Source organism: Anarhichas minor, unplaced genomic scaffold (genome assembly GCF_050575085.1).
Source record: "Anarhichas minor isolate MPS153535 unplaced genomic scaffold, ASM5057508v1 ptg000071l, whole genome shotgun sequence".
NCBI lineage: Eukaryota > Metazoa > Chordata > Actinopteri > Perciformes > Anarhichadidae > Anarhichas > Anarhichas minor.
Window position 1 is genome coordinate 6493976 of NW_027466517.1, and position 16025 is coordinate 6510000.

At 41.2% G+C, this 16025-nt stretch overlaps 1 protein-coding gene across 1 annotated transcript in view; it reads left to right on the forward strand.

The window, feature by feature from the left end:
- Nucleotides 1–7836: 7836 nt before the first annotated feature.
- LOC142935132 (transcription initiation factor TFIID subunit 4-like) overlaps nucleotides 7837–16025 on the forward strand; it is a 19198-nt gene continuing 11009 nt past the window's right edge. Inside the window, exons 1-8 of the mRNA XM_076079271.1 lie at nucleotides 7837–8335; nucleotides 8616–8747; nucleotides 8828–8925; nucleotides 11293–11421; nucleotides 12083–12205; nucleotides 13005–13094; nucleotides 13732–13863; nucleotides 15850–15982. Coding sequence (XP_075935386.1) covers nucleotides 7837–8335; nucleotides 8616–8747; nucleotides 8828–8925; nucleotides 11293–11421; nucleotides 12083–12205; nucleotides 13005–13094; nucleotides 13732–13863; nucleotides 15850–15982 — 1336 coding nt within the window. The remainder of the gene's footprint in view (nucleotides 8336–8615; nucleotides 8748–8827; nucleotides 8926–11292; nucleotides 11422–12082; nucleotides 12206–13004; nucleotides 13095–13731; nucleotides 13864–15849; nucleotides 15983–16025) is intronic.

The window sequence follows — 16025 nt, forward strand, 5'->3', positions numbered from 1 at the left end:
GATTGGATAAAAACTCTACTTAAAACAAGCTGCACTGGAAGCAGAGCAACTGAGGAAGACAGGAGCTGTGCAATGAGAACATAAGATGATGGGAAAAATATTTAGAATACATGTAGTGTATTTATGAAAAATAATTAAATTATGAAATAACTATAACTGTGATTCTGTCTAGGCCAGCAGAGAAGACTTAGCTGGCCCTGACGGCCCACCACTGGACCAACTATTATTCATTTCTATTATGATCTCAGACCACTTGTTGAGGCTGGTAAATGTGCCATGTCAACATATTAAAAGCATTAACTTTCACATCAAGCTGATATTTACTGAATGGTTCAAAAACACAAATAGACTTCTGAAGCCATTCTTTGGATCTGGCTAGTGGCTACAGCTCATAATCTCACTGCATGGTTATCACAAGGATTCATATACAGTCCAAAAGTTATTAAGGTACAGTATAATAAAATTACTACTGGATACTCATACATTTTAATATAAATGTGCAAGAAAGTCCTCTCAAGATACCATTATGTGAATTAAAAAGCCTTGACTGATATTGGATTTTTCTGAAACTGCCCATCCATAAAAAAAAAATCACATCAGTAATATGTTCAGATGTCTACATTTAATGGACCTCTAGGGGCCATGTGAATTATGACTCATCTGACGGAAGCAAAGAAGGAAGCAGCATGACGTTATTGTCCCACTGATAGGGACGCTTTTAGTTTTGAAAGACAATGCCTCAGCTCATAGGACCTGTTGACTTTAAAACTGCAAATGTTCTGAAGGCAAATCACTGTCAAAATCCGAGAGCGCAAATGACATCCACGCGCGTGTGTAGAGGTCCAGAGCATGCAAATCAAACAGCTGCTTTCACATCACTCCGCGCAGAATATCTATGCTCGCGACTACTATCACTGCTCTTCTGCTGCCGAAACTTTAACCTTTTCATTTTAATTTTCTTTTTGACACCATTGTATAACTACATTTAATTGGTTACAATCCTCGTCTTTGGATTGGCCGGATATCACTCTGACACAGACGGTACGGAGGTGGTCTTCAATCCGTCACTAAACACTACTCCACTACCACTCAGAGGTAAATGTTCTACATTTGTCTGACAGATTTTGTAAACTTTTCAGAGTGTAGAGGCTGATGAAATACATCATGTTATTAGTGTTGTTAAATACAATAATTAAAAATGTGTTTCTCTTGTAAATAAACTGGAGTCAAGTTGCTCAGATTGGTTTAAATTCACTCCATCATTCTATTACAGACGTGTAATAGTGTGTTTGATACTCAAACCTCTTGTGACAAACAGCTCAAAGAAACTCTTTGATCTTAATTGATTAAAACGTGATGTGATCATATTTAATCATTCTGTTGTGTTTACAGAAGAGATATAATGTAGTTGCATATAATATGAGCAACAATTTGGACCTCAAAGATCTGGAGCCGAGATTAGGGACCACTGTTTGTATATTAACCGTTTGCCCAACTTAAATCACTGACAAGTAGTTAGTGGATGAAACAGTATTCAGATCCTTCACTGCAGTAAACGTACTAATACCATACTGATGAAACAATAATCCATTACGAGTAAAATACCTGCATTCAAAACCTCAGTTAAGTATGTAATTATCAGCAAAATGTACTTTAGGTACAGAAAGTAAAAGTACCCGTGCAGTAAAATGTACCCTTTCAGTGTTTTTCCATTATGTCTGATGTTTTAGGATATATATTGCTGCATTAACGTGTATGCTGCATGTTTTTAACTCCTTTATATACTGTTGGTTAGTTTAATCAACAGCAATGCATCATATTCTATAAGATCATCGTATGTTTGTCAGTACAGTACATTATTTACCTCTAAGATGCAGTGGAGTAAAAAGTACATTATTTGCCTCTGAGATCTAGCGCAATCTGAAAACCACCTCTAGACCGCCATCTAGCGTCAGAGCGATGTCCGGCCAATCCAAAGACGAGGATTGTAAACAATTACATGTAGTTACACAATGGTGACAGGGTCCGCCCAGTTATTGTCAAAAAGAAAAACTACTCGCGAGCGAGCAGATGAAAGTTTCGCGAGCAGAAGAGCAGTGATATTAGTCGCGCGCTAGGGGACGCCCCTCGCGCTCAAAGCATGGTTTTCTCCTCGCAGGCTGCACATTTTCTCGCGGGAGCAGCGCGGAGTGATGTGAAAGCGCTGGCCAAAGTAAAATACGTGCGCTGCTGTTTGATTTGCACGCGTGGGACCTCTACACGCGTGCGCGGATCTCATCTGCGCTCTCGGATTTTGACAGTGATTTGCCTTCATACAATGTTCATTGTACGTGAGATGGTTCCACTGTAGTGTTCAGAGTATGCTCAGCATCTCCTTTAACGGGCAGGCTGCACATCAGCAGCATAAACTACTATTTGCTGTTTAGGCTTGAGGTCAAATGATAGCATATTCAAAACAACCTTTTTTCTCCCACCAAGGCGACTGGTTATTATGTACTGTATATGTTGTATAAGTACTGATGTTCAATACAACTATGTATAAGTTGCATGTACTGTTGCATTGATTTGTGATATTTGCAGAGACCATCAGTTGCTTTAACCTGGAGCAAATATGACATGTTTGCATTTGGTAAAGTATACATTTAAGGCACAGACACAGAGTTCCCAGTGAAATTAAGAACTTCATCAGCCTTCAGTTTTTGGCATGCAATATTTTTATTGTACAATTCTCTTTTCATTCTTCTTTGGAAAATACGGGTAGAAGAAAAATGTACACCTTAAGGAGTTCAATGTTTTTCCATGCAAGAGTATATCTTTTCAAATATGTTTTGTATAAGCATGTAACAGCAACCCAAGCAGTATTGTTTACTTATATATCATGTTTTCTCTGTTTTGCATAATCATTGTGATATCATTTTATGATAAATATACAAGAATTCACGAGTACAGATGTTCAAAGACAAGGCAAATCTGCAATGCTGTGGCACCGGGCGGTCTGGACAGTTTGCACCTGAAAGGAATAGTTCAACATTTTGGGAAATATGCTAAATATGAAGATTTCTGTAAAGATTTAACAAAGAGCATGTAACACATTAATTAGTAAAAATCGAGAAGAGCTGGTGGGTAGCCCTTTCACTGTTTGTAATTATGATATTTACAAAACTGTCTCCCTCATCTGCTGTAGTACATTTTCTTTCCTTTTATTCTAAATCACTGCTTACCTTTGAATAATGTCATCATTGTGGTATGCCAAGTTATTGGTGTAAATGTTGGAAACATTCATCAGTGTAAAATGTTGAAGCATTCACAACCTATGTTCTTCTACATATTTATTATTCTGCATCGTATTGACATATTTCAAGTAATTCTACTCCTACATTTTTCAACGTAGCAACTAAAAATAAAAAGTTCAGCTCAATTTATCACTTTTCTCATTCATACATGTCATGCCTTTCAAATGTTCATACATATCAGTGAAGGACACTTTCATTCCCAGTGCGTCAAATACCGACGCTTTGTCACACGCCTTGTGCGTCAGGTACCGACGCACAAGGCGCCCTTAATCGTCTGTATGACATGCACCTGGCTTTCAGGTAACTACTGTATAATGTAAACCCATCCCGTCATTGTTAGACACTCAGCGTGTGTCTCCTGTTTTCCCCTTTGTTTTCCAGTGTTTCCCTGTGTCTATTCTTTTCCCCGTTTGTCTCTGTCTCCGTCAAGCTCTCGCCTCACAGGGCGCTCATGTGGGCCACCACGACCAGCTTCTCCGGGATGTTCTGGAGTCTCTCAAATCCCTCTACGTATATCACAGATAGAGCTAAAATTCCCATTACTATGGGGTTACCCACTTCAGCCCGAGCGCCCCCTTTTTGGGGGGCTGTGGAGAAAGTTTAGCATATACCGTCAGAAGAAATGCACTTATTATGAACGAATATAATGATGTTGCACATCAGATTAAAGATCAGAACCTGGGCTACAAGAATATGTCAGCCCTTTTTACATGCTCCAAACACAACTCCAACACCAACTAAATGAATTACCAAATATCAAAATCCATATAGCTCCACCTAGTCAACCCACTCGCCACATTTCTGGCTCTACCGCTGTGGTATTTTATGCAATACGCACACACCATATCTCAGAGGAAAGCAGACACTCCACAGATTCTGGACATATACATCAAATCCAGCTGCAACAAAGTAGCAAGATATGAGCCAAAGAACACCAACAACAGAAATCGCTTCATCAAACGATAGTTGTAAAATCTCTCTTACCTCTGCTGTTTTTCATCAATGTTTATTTTCCCGGTGATTCCAGACTGAGATACGTTAGACCTGTGTTACACTAAAATCATTCCGGGCGTTTCTAGGTGGCTGTGGGTCCAAGCAGGAAGTCTGAGAATCGCCTTGCGTCATAGCCAGCACATCTCACAGGACGGCGCCCTGCTGATTCTGATTGGCTAACAGTGCTGTCAATCTCATTTTGGTCGGTATAGCTAAATGCTATTGTCTCTAACGCTTCAAATGAGGTGTCACTCACTGAAATCGAACATTGGGTTGCTGAGATAGAGCCCTGTGTACCCACAGGGGGCTGACATCGAGAAAAACTCCAGTACGCAGAGACACAGAGAGACTCAGAGAGGATTCTAGCCTTCAAAATTAAGCCAAAACTGCTGTATTTGGATGTATTGAACACCATTAGTGATATACAAGTGAAATATATAGTTTGGTACATGAGATGCCAAAATGACCATTTTGGAGACCTCGCCTGAAATCTCTATACTAAAACCTCTCTAATTTTGTTCTGCTTCACTTTATCAAAGTCAAACTTTGCAGAGAGACTGTTGACATATTGTGCTATGATTTGGGAGAGGTTTACACCTGCAGCTTCATCATTCCAAAGAAATAATAATCCTGTAAGTGCTTTTTTTTGTTTTTAGGCGAACCTGAAACTTTTCAATTTGTGCTGTGTGCCATCTTCATTTACTCTCAACCAGTAACATATACACTGATATTTCCACATCTGAATAAATCGCACAAGTGTTCCCTTTATTAAAACACCAACATTATTCAAATAGACCTTGTGGTTGCAGAGATACACTCTTTTTAGTTTGGGTATGCACTTTTCGAGCAGAGGCCTAGCTTTAGCCTGGGCTTCTAGTGTGTGGGACAGTCAGTCATCAGGATAAGGATGTTTATTGTCATTGTACGAACATACAACGAAATTGAGTTGGTGACTCATCAGTACAGCAGCAACAGTTAAAAAGTGTATAAAAACATTAAGACAAGATGATTTAAAAACAAGACATTAAATAAATATATACAAGATAAAGCAAGATAAAGCACAGGTATCAATGGCTTCAAAGTGAAAAATGTGCTTGGTTACAGTGTCGTGTTATTGACTGTATTTGTTTCAGCACTGTCCGGTGTGAGCTGGGTGGCGGTGGGGGGGTGATGGAGGAAACCGCTCTGGGGAAGAAGCTGTTCCCTCAGCTATCTCCTCCTACCCTAGTTTTGTTTTTGAAATGAAAGTTTTTGACCCCTGTTAGCGGTAAGGATGCTTCTACACACCTATTGTCCCTACTCGTAGCTCTGCTGGTGAAGTCTCTGTCGTACTGGAGAGCAATCAATGTTTTGTTACTTTATAGTTTATGTGTGTGGACTTCACAATAGTTGTGCAGAACGAAAGCAATTCCTTCACTTAATAAGCATTAATAAGGAAAGGAAAGTCTTCCGTTTTGTGTCCATCACCCTCCCTAAAGCCGCTAACCGTGACTTCAGACGGCCGCTCCGTAGGTCTGATAACGCCGCTCGCTGATCGCTCCAATAACAGCTGCTTCCTCCGTAATAACTGAACAACAGCTGCTAGTAAAGACAACAAGGTCAGCAACACCTCTAATCAGTTGTCCATGTTGAATTAACCTGGTAGTCAAGGCTGTTGTTTGTGATCTTCCGGATAAGGGTCACGTGATAGGGGCGTGACGAGCAAAATGAATGCGGTCTTTACTATAATTTGGACAATTATGTACCAATATTCGACAGGCCAGATTAAACAGCCCAACAGGCCGTAGTTTACCCATGCAGTGTATAGTATACATTCTATATTATATCATATTTTCACATCTAAACATATTTAATCTATTGCTGTTTGGGGCCCTTTTAGTTAGGGGCCACAGGCAGTTGACTACCAGCCCAACAGTAATATTTCCCCCCTGGACCAAAATGTATTTTATTGGTGTTTCTGACTGTGATTAGCTGCGACTTGGGTGTGAGACTCAACTATGTCACGGCAGGTCTAACGCTGAGGACCCAAGGAAGTGCAGTGTTGAGTGTGAAGTTGTTTCTACGAACCGTTCTCCAGACAGCTGCAGTATGATGAATTCATTTTTCATTTCAACTTTTCCTGTTACAGTTAAGACATTTACTCTGGTAATGGGGGCTATTCCTAATGGTTCTGTGGCTTTTTTCATGTCAAATCAATGTTTCTTTGGTTAATACTGTTGACAGCCCTTATGGAAAATTCTTTCTCACCATCATGTAAGAATTATAACAGAGCTATTCGCTTGTTTTATGTGTGTTGTCACAAAGCCTTATGTCATTATATATTGCAGCAACTATGCTAAGAATATCCCTTGGATAAAAGTTTGGTCATTGCCACACATTTATTATACTAGGAATAGATTAGAGAGGTCACCCTTGAAATGTTTTACCCTGCAAAGCATTTTCTCAAGAAATTTAACTTTTTCCACAGCTCAACCTGAAACTCTTGTAACTTCTCTGGCATTGTAAGCAATTATTATTGGAGGAAGTTTTAAAATATATTATCGACGTTGAGTCGACGTCCGTGTGGCGAGGCCGTAAAATAATAACTTCTTTCCTACCTTTTCAAATGCTCGAGTGCTGCACGTGAAACGGTGCCTTTGGAGAGGCTGTGCATCTGCGTTATCTGCTGCCTGGAAACTGCACTACTTTATATAATTTAACAACTACAAATGGCGTCACATCAAATATATTGGAAAAATGTACCGTAGCTAATCAAGGTGCGCCCATCTTTCCCGAGTGTCCACAAATGCAGCACTGGTCCAGGATGAGTTCAGGCACCATGCTGCCATTAAAACACCCAAAACAGGTGAGCGCGTGACTTTGCTTTTTCCCAGAAAACTCGGTGAATATGATTTATGATAGGGGGTGTAACGTTATCCATTTTCAGGAACGCCGCCCTCACGATTATTTCGCAAGGAACGTGCGTTCCTTTGGATGAAATGACGCAAGCTCTAGCAGCGAAGCGACGTTACGTTAATGTTCCGTTAAACTAAGCACTTGACCTCGTCCACAGCTGAAACATATAAGGTCAGCTGTTAAAGGTAGTTGGTAAGTCTGCAAACGTAACTTGAATGAATCAAACAAACATAAGTCAAATGATATAACGTTACATACTAACGTTAACGTTATCGTTTAACCGTTTTAACTTGGCTAACAGTAGCTGTAGCTGATGTGTCTAACCTGTAGCGTTATCTTAAATTAGCTAGTTGGTGTTCTTCAACAACATTTACGTGAAGTTGGCGGTGAGTTTGAAAGTTTAAATAGCTGATTATTGTCAGTATTTAGTGCTGAACTGACGGTCAGCACCTAGAACAAGGCATGTGTGTGTGTGTGTGTTTACTGTTAGTACCTTTTAAATGCAGTATGTGTTCACTGGGGTGACGTTACAGCTTGGGTCAAAATAGCATAATTTGACGTCATAGCACTTGGAAAACAAATAAACTCTTGCTTTCGTTTTTCATATTTTTGTATTATGTATGAAATCACATTCTTTCTCCATTCAGAAATAATGATGGCCACAAATAACGTGGTTATTGAAGCCCAAAAGCTGGAGTCCTGTGGGGCAGCAGGGAATGGAGACAGCTCTATTCAAGTCAAGATATTACAGGTCCCAGCCAAATGTGGACCAATCCCTGCTGTGCAACCTCCACCCACAGCTGCAGGTGTCTCCAAGGGTGTTTCTGTCTCTGCCCCACCTAAAGTCATCCCAGTTGGCCATGTCTACCAACCTACCTCCTCTACAGTTACAGTCTCAGGGCGTCACACTTCCTGTCCCTCTGTCATGGTGGTAGCAAAGGTGGCCGCCCCAGGAGGAGTGTACGCTAACGGCCACCCACACGTAGAAAAAACAGCCTTGAGCCAGGTGGCCTCCATGAACCAGATCACAACCCCAGGAAGGACAGTGGTGATAACCGTACCAAGGGCAGCAGGTCCACAGACGGTCACTGTGGCCCCTCGGCTGCCACAGACTGCCTCCCCACAGCTCCCAGCCAATATTCAGATACCACCAGGTGAGCTGCAAAACGCCACAGTTCTGGTCTAGATTCTAGTCCTGATTGGTGGTGATCTCATTTGTGTTTACAGCTTTGGCCACTGTTACATCTTGTATTCTGTTTTTCATATTCAGTAGATTGTGTGTTGAGTCTGTAACTAGTGTTTTAATGTCTGCCACCAGCTGTGTCTGTACTGTATTTGGTCCACGATGTATACATACTTTACCCAGCATGCTCTCTTTTCGAGACAAATCATCAATGAGATATAGTCAGTGATTTTGGTCTCTAATTCTGGCAGGTATGATGTTGATCCGCAGTGACAGTGGTCAGCTGATGCTCGTATCCCAGCAGGCTTTGGCACAGGCTCAGCAGGCACCAAGAGGTGTCAGCGGTCAAGCACCGAGAATACTGGTCCCACAGGTATGTGTGTGCTGCTGCTTTGAATTCATGTGACATCCTCACTCCTTTGGTCCTAACTAGCTGGCATGTCTGGGATTCAGGTATCTGCAGCAGCTGGAAATAAAAGTCATGAGAAGGTGACCGTGATCAGGATGGCAGCCCCTCCCAGTTTCCACCCAGCACCAGTCCAGAAGACAGCTGTGGTCAAGGTACACCAGCTGGTTTACTCCCATTCAGTCACTGACAGCAGCTCATGTAGTGTGTGGGCATGATGAGCATTTTTACTGCAAATCAACCTCACCTGTCATTAATAATAATAATAATAATGATGATAATAATATTTAACCTGTCATTAATGACTATATTTAACCTGTCATTAATGACTATATTTAACCTGTCATTAATGACTATATTTAACCTGTCATTAATGACGATATTACTTTACCTGCCATTAATGGCGATAATACCTTACCTGCCATTAATGGCGATAATTGTCATTCATAATAAAAAATATTTTACCTGTTCGTATTAATAATAATTCTTCACCTGCCCATAACGATGATAATTCTTCACCTGTCATAAATTGTGAAAAATTATGACATGATACCGACAATGAAGACTGTTGTAACTGCTTAGTTTGTATTATGCTATACATCTATTGTTAATTCCTCATTGTCTACAGGAATTGTCCCATGCTATTTTAAGCATGCCACTATCCAGCCTATTTTAAAGAAACCCAACTTAGATCCGGCTCTGCCCATGAACTACAGGCCCATATCAAAACTGCCTTTCCTTTCAAAAGTCTTAGAGAAAGTGGTGGCCAACCAACTTATTGCTGCACTGGAGAGGCACAACATGTACAACAAGTTCCAGTCTGGGTTTCGTAAGCAACACTCTACTGAAACCGCTCTCCTGAGGGTTTCAGATGACATTCTCATGTCTTCTGATGCAGGTGACTGCTCTGTGTTAGTACTTCTCGATCTCACTTCTGCATTCGACACCGTAGACTATAACATCTTGATTAAGAGGCTACGTGATTGGGTAGGCATCTTGGTTTACATCTTACCTCGCTGACAGAAGTTTTAATGTCTCTGTGGGTGATTTTGTGTCTGCTAGCTTTCCACTGTCCTGTGGTGTACCGCAGGGCTCAGTTCTGGGGCCTCTGTTATTTTCCCTTTATTTGTTGCCTTTGGGACCGATTTAAAAAAAAAAAAAAAAAAAAAAAAGAAAAAAAAAAAAAAAAAAAAAGTTATAATGTGGCCTATCATTTATATGCAGATGATATCCAACTCCGTCTTCCATTCAAACCCAGTGAGGCTTTTGCATTAACTAGGCTCCTGGACTGTGTCAATGCAATTGGAGACTGGACGGCATAAAACTGCTTACAACTTAACGGCACCAAGACGGAGGTTCTAGTTATTGCACCAGATGAATTTGTCCCTACGATCAAGCAGAGTATTGGTCCACTCTCCTCTGCTGCCTATTTCAACCTGCGCAATCTAGGGTTATTTTTGATCGATCCATGTTGTTTGACCCCCATGTTAAGCAGCTGTCCAGATCATGTTTCTTCCACCTAAGAAATATCAGTAAACTGATCTGTAGTATCAACACCTGAACTAGAGATGATTATACACACATTTATCTCTTCACGCATCGACTACTGTAACACTCTTTTCTCGTCACTCAGTGTATCTGCTCTCAACCGTTTACAGGTCATCCAAAATGCTGCTGCCAGATTACTCACCAGGACAAATAGACGGTCTCACATCATCCCCATACTAGGATCTTCACTGGCTCCCTGTAGAATTTAGGATCCACTTTAAAATTCTCACCCTCACTTACAGAGCACTTCTCTCGGGTCAAACATGTTACATTTTCTGTCTGTCCCACGCACTCGCCTTAAGAGCCGTGGTGACTGAGTTTTTGAGGCAGTAGCACCAAGGTTGTGGAATGCTCTGCCTCCACCTCTACGCTTTGCTGATTCTGTGAACTCATTCCAGAATCAGCTCAAGACACACCTGTTCAGACTGGCGTTTGGGTAACAACTCATGCCCTAGGCCTGCTTTAAGCCATGTTTTAATTTTGTACTTTCTGTTTTTTGTGCATTCTTAATGTAAATTATTGGCCCTTATATGGTCACATTGTGTTTTTTATGTTTCTAATTGTTGCTTTCTGACCATACATGACCAGTACCAGAGTTCCCTTGGAACTGGACTGAAACCCTCCTATTGAGGGGATCAGGGTGCAGTAGTTTAACCCATACCAGAATCAACATTTCACCAAAATGCACAGATGCTTGAGAGTTTGTTTAAGGGCAGGTTCCCATTTACAGATGAAACTGACTCATCTGAAGTTCAAGTGGGACTCAAGTGAGCCTGTCAGAGTATGCATCCCAGCAGGGCGTATCTCCACTTTGCTGCTCCTACACCACAACAACATACAACTCTAAAAGGTCTTATCTGCTTAATTCACCCGTGGTCGTCACCAGTAGCTGCATGCCTGTTACCTTACCGTTATTTAGTTCTATCTGCTGCTGTTTTTAGTTTTGGAGTGATAGATTTGATTATGTTGTTCAGGTGATTGGTGTGACTCCCAAACCAGCTGTAGTCCAGACCCTCAGTGCTGTGTCTGAATGGGGCAGCCAGCCTCGCATTCACGCAGTCGTCACAGAACCCAAAAAGGAGACGCCAACCGCCGTTAGTCAGGTGAGTGGAACCAGTCCCAGCTCAGACCTGCATCCTCGGTTTGGATTTCATCTCGCTGAGAAAACAGATTTCAGTCTGAACTGCATTGTGCTGTCAAACAGTCTTCCTTTGTATTATTACTGGTATCGTTTCCACTACTATGAAAACATTCCTAAAAGTATTATGAGTCTATTGTATGATTTCATGATTCAGAGTGTTATATGAGCTAAAATAAAATAAACTCCCTTCATAGTTCATCAATGTTGCAAGGAGGAGATGACATTACCATGCTTCCAGTTTGACAGTATTTGTAGTCCAAATTATGATCTGACTCCAACCCCCTGAACATACCCAGCATGCCTAGTTGTTGTGGATGTCTCACTGTCAAGTCCCATGGTTATCTTGGGTGGAGGTGCACTTGTTTTCATGCTGACCATGCTCCATGTACATTTTGCCACTGAATGTGTACCTTTTTTTGAGGATGTACTTATGATTCTGCCTTTTTTACTCGGGAGAAAAGTTTCTTTTAGTACATTTTCTGTTTGATATGTCGTCATTATTTGTGTTTTTTGTAATTGCACCATTACATCATTTTGCTATGGCGAAACAAGAAGAGTGTGTCACAAATTGACCCAAGTTGACCTTTATCAATATTGTTTGTTGCCTGACATTTTGTCAACAGGCGACCCTGGAAAGTGTGAAGAAGTGCAAGAACTTCCTGGTGACTCTGATCAAGCTGGCCTCCAGTGACTCCAGGTCTGCCAACATGGCTAACAACGTCAGAGGACTGGTCAGAAGTCTGCTGGTACGTCTCTTCTCTTCATCAGTATTAGAATAATGAAATCTTCTTAAGTCTGAATTTGATAAAAGATGTCAATTTAAGGCTTGAAAACAAAGACGCAGTTGTAGTCACCGTGTCTTCACCCATTTGTTTGTTGAATATGGTTGTGAAGCCTCAAGTTTGACTTTTTGGCCGTCGTCATCTTAATATTTTGGCAACCAGAAGTGGCAACCCTACTGCTGAAAAAGAGATTTTTAGTCAACATGATGTTCCAACTACGTTTTATGAACTGAACACACTGAAAGGGATAAAGTTCTAGGACGAAAGCACGGACAACTCCCAGACCGGACAGCGCCATGTTAGTGACCTTTTATCCCAAGGTAGCCCCGCCCTAAAGCATACTCTGCTTTATGGTCTGTGTGACTCTAAATGGACCATAATGTACTAAATGAACATCATGCTGTATTGAAGAAGACTTGAAACTAGAGATTGAGAACATAAACTCATGTTTACAATGTTTACTGAGGTAATAAATCAAGAGAGAAGTAGAGTCATTTTCTCATAGACTTCTATACAACCAGAGGAGTCGCCCCCTGCTGGCCGTCAGAGAGAACTACTTACTTACTGAAAAGCTAGTATGTATATCTTGATAGTTAAGACTGTTTTGTCTAATCCCTGTTCTCCTCATACTGCCCATTTGTACTTGCATAATGATTATCATGTATTAATTTACCAGCGTATTCTCTTTTGTTTACAACATAATGTTTCAGGTAACATTAAATGTATCAAAAGTGAAGCATTTGTCCTTTTTCCTATCCTGCAGGAAGGGAAGCTAGAAGCGGAGGAGTTTACAGACCAGCTTTATCGTGAGTTGAAGTCCACTCCACAGCCCTGCTTGGTGCCTTTCCTCAAGGTGACCACAGATTCAACAACATGTTATCGTTCTCTCCTCGGGTGTCTGCATGTCTAACATGATTCAAACTCCAGACAGACTTTTAACTAAGGATGATGCAGATATATTTTGATGGTCAGTATTTGCTAAAATAAAGTAGATTAACATCCGATCCTTTTAAGTGAACTGGACTGTGTTTAGTCCACCTCAGCCCACTTGTGTTGCAGTGCTCGGCTCAGCCTCCATGGTTTTGTTCTTAAAACTGGAAACAATTTTAGAGTGTAAAGAACAAAGATTGTAAGATAGTTTCAACAACTCCAGCAGAGTGATACGTGACCTCTCTCGCTTCCCATAAGCAAGTCAGGACTCTCATTCTCCCAGTTCCCTTCATATCATACTGATCATTTAAGCTTTGAATCAAGTCGTTTGGGCAAAATAAGTTGAGCTGAATTTAGAAGGCTACACTTGTTATATGTCAGATATTTAATCATTGTTGGGTCAGGTCAGTAAATCTGCAGATACTATATAATAAAGGACTCTTAATATTGATCTGATCTTTTGTCAATGCACCCATGTGTATATTAATCACATAGTGAATCTACTTGCTTATTTATAGTTGGACTGTGCTTAGCTTTCTTTTTTTTCTCTTTGCCACCAGAAAAGCCTTCCTGCAGTGCGTCGCCTCACTGCCGACCCCCAGTTATTCATCCAACAGGCTTCAACTTCTACCGGCAACCTCACGAAGCAGTGCAGCACTGTCACAGGACAGAACGTCAGCACCAGCCAGCAGGTAAAGAAACGTCAAGGACATGGAACAGAAGTATGCATGTGGAGTACAAAGACTTGAGACAGGGAGGGTAACGGTGGGGCAGCTGCATGAAAGGAAAGATTGCAGTATATCTTTGGACAGGAGTGTGTATCATGTCACCCACTCACAGACAAACGGCTCCAGAGTGATACTAGAGGTCAAAAACTCCACTGGGAACCTTTTAGGTGCATGCAAACGCACTAAGTGATGCAATGTGGAGTAAGACATGTAGAACAGCAGCTTAATTAGCTTTACAAAAGGAGGGGGGGAATATTCCAAGAGAATTTACGAGATTAAATGCACAAATTTGCGAGATTGTAGAGTCATAAATGTACGTGAAAAACCTCAATAAAATAGTGCAGTGCTTGTTTTTGTTACATTTCACTTTGAGATGGTGTGAGCGTTGGAATGCAAAGTGTCTCTCCCCTGTAAAGTCGAGGACATAATTCATCATCGTCTGTGGGTCAACACAAGCAGCCGTGTTATGTGCCTCTCTGTGTTGTTGTCCTGTCACTCTGACACAGTGACAGCGCGTATCTATGGTAACAGTGGGTATGGAGGAACGTCTTCTCAACCGTTGGTTTTTAGGGTTTGCTGTGTTGAAATAAGAGACACCCCTTGGTGTAGTCAAAGATAAAGTTGTTCGCCTCTACTTTCCTGGAACTTCTTCAATATTGGTGTTCATTCATGTTCATAAAGGAACATGAAAGGAATGGTGTACGTTTCTCTCAGGACCTTCTCCTCGCTCAGAGCCCATACTCACCATAATAACATGACTTTAGAAGCAGCAACATTCAGATGGCTGGCCTTACCATGGTTTTGCACTCAAAAAACATTTTTCCTCATAAATGTTTGACACTAGCTCAACATCCCTCCACTCTTCATCCACTGGGTTCACAATTTTGCCAGCAGCAGACCACAGGCTGTTAGGAGAGGCACAGTAACACCATTAACCATCATCATGAGCCCCTCGGGGCTGTGTCCTGAGCCCCTTCCTTTCTACCCTCAACATCAGGGGTCTTCAAGGACCCCCAAACTGATAGAGAGATGGAGCAGGGACCCCCGACTATATACTGTATATTGTATAAAATAGTGTTTTATATTAAATGGGCCTAGTACCATGTATAAACATACCTCTTTATTGTGCATTCAATACTAAGCTATTCAAATAATACACAGGTTCATATATTCATGTTTTTATTTTAAACATGTGCAAGGTACAGTGAGTAGGGAGGCCGTGCCACTGCCATTTATAAACACACCTTGTCAGCTGATACCAATGCCAATATCAACATCGTCTGTTGCATGATAATCATGCATACAAGATATTCAAATTGATGTTTTCATTTGAAACATAAATGTGGAAACTAAAGTGAATGATGGTGTATTAGTGCCACTGCCATGCAGAAACATACCTGTTATCTTTCAGACAATACTGAACTATTAAAATAATGGACACATTCATGTTTAGAGGAAAAGAAAAAAAAAAAAGAAAAAATTGTCTAATCAACCAAACATTTCGCGGACCCCCTGCAGTACCTCCGCGGACCCCCTAGGGGTCGCGGACCCCCTGTTGAAGACCTCTGCTCTACACTAATTCACCCATCGCCACATACTGCAATACTTGGACTACTCAATGACAACAACTCTGTCAAAACTCTTTCTCACTTCACACAATGGTGAACTGACAACTACCTCCAGCTCAACGTGGGCAAAACTAAAATGCTGGTTGTGAGGGCATCAAACACTAGCTTTAGCAGGAGCTTTGTCCTGTCTGACAAACTGCCTGGTTGACAGTGTTGTGAGTGGGATGGATGACTGCATGTATGAAGATTTTCTTCACTGTCTTAATATGTATGTTGCCATGTGTATATCTTTATATTTCTGTGTTGTACTGGCTGTGAAAACCAATCTCGTCCTGAAACAATCAATCTAAATCTTATCTTAATGATTGCCCTTAAACTGCAGGTTATCCAGCAGCCTCCAGGAGTGACTCTGAGACCGGGTATGACGACATTAGTCCAGTCCAGAAATTACATATTGAAGAGCAGCAGACCCATCCCCAAACACACAGTGGTCCAGTCAGGAAAGCCCTTTGCAGGTAACATTGGAATGCCATCACTTGATTGTGTTTCTTGGTGTCA